The 6,000-nt window shown below is 38.0% G+C and overlaps 1 protein-coding gene across 1 annotated transcript in view; it reads right to left on the bottom strand.

The window, feature by feature from the left end:
* Nucleotides 1–647: 647 nt before the first annotated feature.
* Nucleotides 648–6,000, bottom strand: part of nlrc5 (NLR family, CARD domain containing 5) — a 37,028-nt gene continuing 31,675 nt past the window's right edge. The window contains exons 48-56 of the mRNA XM_062420967.1: nucleotides 5,400–5,498; nucleotides 5,225–5,308; nucleotides 3,699–3,782; nucleotides 3,367–3,450; nucleotides 3,184–3,267; nucleotides 3,003–3,080; nucleotides 2,546–2,629; nucleotides 1,945–2,028; nucleotides 648–1,807 (exon numbers count right to left, since the gene is read on the bottom strand). Of these exons, the coding sequence (XP_062276951.1) occupies nucleotides 1,720–1,807; nucleotides 1,945–2,028; nucleotides 2,546–2,629; nucleotides 3,003–3,080; nucleotides 3,184–3,267; nucleotides 3,367–3,450; nucleotides 3,699–3,782; nucleotides 5,225–5,308; nucleotides 5,400–5,498 (769 nt within the window). The 3' untranslated portion in view covers nucleotides 648–1,719. The remainder of the gene's footprint in view (nucleotides 1,808–1,944; nucleotides 2,029–2,545; nucleotides 2,630–3,002; nucleotides 3,081–3,183; nucleotides 3,268–3,366; nucleotides 3,451–3,698; nucleotides 3,783–5,224; nucleotides 5,309–5,399; nucleotides 5,499–6,000) is intronic.

Genomic DNA, 6,000 nt, shown 5'->3' with positions numbered 1-6,000 from the left:
AGGAGGTAAAAAGTTGATGTGTCATCTTCACTAAATAAAAAAATGAACTCTTATTAGTGTTAATATAATGGTGTGCAACACAACCAAGGGAGTGTAATTTTCCACTCTGGATGGTGAGCATGATGCATCTGTTAAATACTATTCAGTGAGATGAAAAACAGATGATACAAGAACAAACAGAATCTAATATAATAGAGAGACATGAACAGACAAAACATGCATTTGGGAAATATAGCGGTAACAGCTGAAAAGAAAAAATCAAATGTTAGTACTTATGATTTAGATTATGTGTATTGGGGAAGGTATTGGGCAATCTGTTGTAAATGATTCCCGTGTGTGTGTGTGTGTGTGTGTGTGTGTGTGTGTGTGTGTGTGTGTGTGTGTGTGTGTGTGTGTGTGTGTGTGTGTGTGTGTGTGTGTGTGTGTGTGTTGAGTAACAACAGATAGCAATAGATTTTGAACCATAGGTGCAAACTGTGTGTGACTTTACAAACAGAAAAGCCAAAGAGCCTGTTAAAAGAATAACTGAACTATAAATGTAATATTCTGAATATACCAACCTGTGTTTTCTGTTCATTTTGTGTTTATGATAACAAGAACAACACAAATTAAAACCAAGTAAAAGAAAGAAAGAGAGAGAAAGAAAATAGTCAAGAAACTTTGTATTTATTTATAATTGGCATGCCATTGCAAGTCAAAATGAATGACTGTAAAGCATAAAGGTCATTTATGTGAGAACTCAAACTTCAACCTGAATATTCATCTTTAAAAAACACTTTGAACAGACAGTAAAGTCAGGATATTTCAGTCTGTGCAACTTAAAATTCCAAAACCTGAAGATATTATAATAAAAAGAAAATAAGGTACACAGAAACTTAACCATAACTATACCAGTGATGAAACCACCAACAGCATTATAATCAATAGTTCTCATTCAATGTCAAATATTATCTCCATGTATAAATGTGACTTAGTATGTCAAAAACGCAGTATAAATACCTTCAAAACAAAACAATTCAGTTTTTTAACAGCAGAAATAAATACGCGAATTGTATAGAGACCACAACCTAAAATGACCATGAAAGCTAATGATAGAGAGAGGTGTCCTCCCTCTTAACTCTTCCTTCACTGTGAGTTTATGATTTATTATGTTTTCACGAATGTGGTCTCTAATTATTGTAAACACATTACAGTGCAAAGTGACAACTTAGTCTGTCTGCATATACTGTAGTAATTCTCATAGGCCAAAGTCCAACTAGTCCAACTAGAGGCCTTTAAGTGCAAAGTCATACATGAACATTTACTTAAAATTAAATGTTGTCTTTCGTTGTGATTTCTTTTTACACATTTCCTTTATCTGTTTCCTAAAGCAGCTGTTGAAATTAAAACTTTGAGACATTTTAGGAGAATGCCAAAAAAAAGAGAGAAATCTTATACATACACTGTAGTCTTTACTTTATCTAAGCGAGTTCTCTTCTAAAGTAGACCACACAGTGGTCTAAAGACACCAGACACCAGCTGCTTGGTCATCCGATACACAATTGATTTCTAATTTCCACACAGCTCTTAGTTATTGACTGTATGATAATTGTTCATGATTTCTGATTGTCATTCTGCAAAGCAAAAAGTTCAAACTCAGAAGTGATGTTGTATTTGAGCAGTAAATCACCTCTGCTGACACTGATGATCAGAAAGCCATCAGTGGTCCAACAATATAGATCACATTAGGGTGGGTGAGAAGTTCAACCTCCTGTCCTTCAGACTGAGCTGCTGGGCTTCATTGGAAGGGACTGTGTTTTTCCACAACCTGAAAAGCACATTCATGTTCTCAATGTTTAGATATATTATAAGTATAGCTGATAAAATATATATCAGGCATTAAGCCATTCAGAAGCAAAATCTACAGGTGCCTGCTTAAGCCAAACTTTGCCTGAGGAAGTTTACCTGATGAGCTGCAGAGCAGGACACGACTGCAGGGCTTTAACCAGGGCCTCCACTCCAGCAGCACTAACACTGTTGGATTCCAGACTGCAAAGAAATACACACATAACAAACCTTATCATATCACATCACATGGAACCGTACCCTACCATATATAACGTATCGTATTGTATCATATATCATATCACATCGTACCGTATCCTCCTCTATCCTACCCTACCAAATATATCGTATTGTATCATATCCTATTGCATTGCATTGCATCATATCGTGCCATGCCATGCTGCACCATACAGTACCATTCTGTATCATACTATTCTATATCATACTATTCTAGACCATTCCATTCCATACTGTACGGTATCAAACCAAATAAGGTTGGAAAGAATTGAACTTAGATTCCCAAACTAAACATCATAAGTCAAGATAAGATAAAATGTAAAGCTATAGAAATAAACAAAAAACAAACAAAGTAATTAAAAACTAAAACTAAAAACAACACCTGAAATCATGCTAGAATTAAATGAATAAATGCGGATGAAAAAAGAGTCTACACTGGTCAGTGTGTGTGTGCGTGCGTGCATGTGTGTATGAACAAACTTACTCGATTCTGGTCATCTTCTGACAGAGAGGCATAACTCTGGCTAACTCCAACGCTACTTCATCACCACAACCATTCCACCCCAGACTAGAGACACACAGAGAGAGATGTACAGAATATAAAAGACCATTCCAGACATCGCATTTTAAATCAGACTCAATCATATTTATGTCACATATAGGTTGATGACATGCTCAAAGCTACTTTTGGTGAGGTACACTTTGTTGTGATCATAGGCAGAGCTGAATGCTGGCAACACTCACTGTAAGCTAAACAGTTTGCATTCAATCTTGTGTTATGCAATTCTAGTAAAGTGCACATGGCACACTCATGTTTACCAATGAGAACCATTTATGAGGTTATAAAAAGGTACTTAGGCAAAACGCTCCCCCAGTGCCTTTAATATTTGTTTTCATTGTTACTTATTGACAGCTTATTTCATGTTAATTTGTAAACTCACCCCACATCCTGTATGAGAGGACAGTGAGCCAGATTGGCAACCACAGCACATAGCTCTGGTGTGCCGACAGCGGTCAGACTGAAAAGGAAACATAGTTAATATTAATCTAATGATCCGGCAATATAGTCATTCATCATTGTGTTCCCAAAACAGCAGGAGTGGGCTGACGAGAGTTACTTACTAAATCTTGGTGAGGTTCTTTGTGCCCATTATTGCTTTGGATAGGCTCACCGATCCTTCACATCCAATTTTGTTTTCTGAAACACTAGAATAAGACACACATGTGCGAACCTCAGGATAACTGTGATAAATGTAATAAATACCAAAAGGATTTATGCCTGAATGTGCATCGTGTGAGACTTACTCTAAGACAACGAGGTGTGTCAGTGATGGCAGAACGAGGGCCATCTTGGCAGCAGCGAGGTCACCCAGACTGTTCCTAGACAGGCTTAAAGGAGAACAAAGGCAGATGTTTTACTTCATAAATGCACATCGATATGCATAAAAATAAAAAAAATGTCATTTGCATTTCAAATTAGACAAAATTAGACGTATCATATAAGAACCCAATTTTGAAGACTAGAAGTTTTTACATATGGTAGTAAAGACGAAAGGCAATCCGATTTGAGTGTTGGTTTGACCAAAATATTGTGTTGTCTTGCATACAGGCAGCACATATGTGAAAAACGTCCTTACTGGAGCTCCTCCAGGTGACAGCAGATCCTCAAGGCCTCTAGCAGCTTCTCTCCTGATTGATCACTGATATGGTTGTCTGATAGACTGCAAAACAAACACACAAACACTCAACATTCAATGTAACATGATACTGCAGTTTGAACGTTCTTTTAAAGCCTCGATGTGTTCAGAATAAAATGAGATTTGAATTAAAGCCACATTAAAACGTTAAAGCCACTATGTGTTTGATTTAATAAGTTCTGAGCGTCTTTGAAATGATTCTGAAGCAAAAAAAAATATTGTTCTTTGCCATACTGTCATTTCTGAAATCTGCCACTGGGTGGTGCTAAACTCAGAAATTGTCAAATTATGTACAGTCACTTTAATAGGAGCTGTGAAGCATTTGAAGTGCTATAATAGATGTAGAGTGATTATACAACATGTAATGAATCATATACATAGCAACAGCAGCAACTAATGAAGACCAAATTCCTGAGCCAGAAGTGTCCCTGTCATTCCCACTCTTGGATAGGAAGAACAGGCTGCCGAATGGGGACAGCTGGTCACCACTCACCATAGAGAGGGCGGGTGGTGAGAGCCCTAATAAAATGGCCCGTGTGTGTTTTGAATTACTCTGTCAGTGACTCTGAGGGGAAGCCTGTGATATTTTGGTACAACTTAACAGCAAACAGCTTATTAAAAATCTCAGCGGAGCACATACTGTAAACCATTTAGAGAAGGACAAGGGGCGTTCCTTCCATTGGTTTTGCACACGAAGCTCTGTTTACTTGCCAGGAGAAGTAATATAATAACCCTGACCATGTCATTGGGGTTGTCTCTGTCTGAACTTGATGTATGACATTTCTAGCCAATTGCCTGCAGTACAAACTGTAATAAAAGATGTTGCATTATGGGAAGTGTAGGATTAAACATTTATGGAGCTGCTGACTGCTTTAGTTCTGACCATTCTTAACCTCTTCCTACAACAGAGCATAGAATAATAAATAAAATATTATATGCTCATACATGGATGATAACTGTATCAACCATCAATGAAGTGGAGTGAGTACACACCCTGGTGATGAGCCAGTTTAGAATAATAACTTGAAAATGCAAGCATTGGGGTGTACACTGATTGTTTTATTTCATACTAAGGACTATCAAGTAAAACTAGGGATATCAAGTAAAATCAAGAAAATCAGAGCAAAAGTGACCCGATGTCATTCTGAGCATGGCTGGATCTACCATACAGCAATCTGGGTAAGTGCCCAGAGGCCATTGAGCAGAAAAGGGCTTGAATGTCTTTTTATTATTTTTTTATTATTATTATTTTTTATCCTTCTCTATAGAAATAAAACAAAAGGCATGACCGATTCTCTTGATGCTGCTAATTATGGTCACTGTCAGAAATCTAATATGTCCAAACAAAATATGGAGTTACAAGGTTTCCAACGACAGCAGTGTTATCCAATCAGAATAAAATAAAAGTTGTTTAGGGGACATGAGCTTCTGTGCCCAGGGGCCTTGATTCTGAGGGTCCAGGATACCTGATCTTCCTGAGTTCTGTCCAGATAGGAAGGAGTCTGATGAGCCATTCTGCTCCTGTATCAGCCATCCTCCATCCCTCCAACCTGAAACCACAAGAGAAAGACAACGACACATCACCGATGATGGCTTTTAATTTGTAACAGATTGAAAGGAAGGAGTGTCCGCATAACTCACTCTATCTCCTCCATTCGTGTCAGTCCCTCCATAGAAGATAGGAGATCCAGTACAGCGTTTGTTTCTGGTCGTCCCATTTCTGTAGCAATCTTATTTAGCCTGGTACACACACACAAACACACACATACACACAATCGACATAAACAGGGACACATTTGCTGTATAATCAAACAATCAGACCCCTTTGAGAAATTGTTATAGTTAAGCTGAATGGAGACCCAGCAGGTGATTGACAGGGAAAAAAAGTTGAGTGGTGTTCAGCTCATGTCCAGATAATTGATATTCATGTAAATATGATTTACATTACACTATAAACAGTTGCATTCTACATTCTGACCCTGTCGCTCATCAGGGAGCAACATTTAACGGCTTAGCACTATGAGAGATTGGGCAATTATACATTTCCCTGGGTTGGGCGGGAGGGATTCATGCAGAGCTGATGACATGCTGGTATGCTGAGCTGTAACAGCAGTGGCTGCAATATGAGCAGCAAGTGTAAGCAAATGCATGGCATCGTAAATAGATCAGATTATTAGAGGGGGCCTTGGACATGTGTGAGTAGTGTGTCAATGTGACTTTAGCAGTAAAAATAAAGATGTCT

The sequence above is a fragment of the Scomber scombrus genome, chromosome 6 (genome assembly GCF_963691925.1).
Source record: "Scomber scombrus chromosome 6, fScoSco1.1, whole genome shotgun sequence".
Classification (NCBI taxonomy): domain Eukaryota; kingdom Metazoa; phylum Chordata; class Actinopteri; order Scombriformes; family Scombridae; genus Scomber; species Scomber scombrus.
The sequence above is the reverse complement of the archived record's forward strand: the minus strand, read 5'-3'. Positions and strand labels throughout refer to the sequence as shown.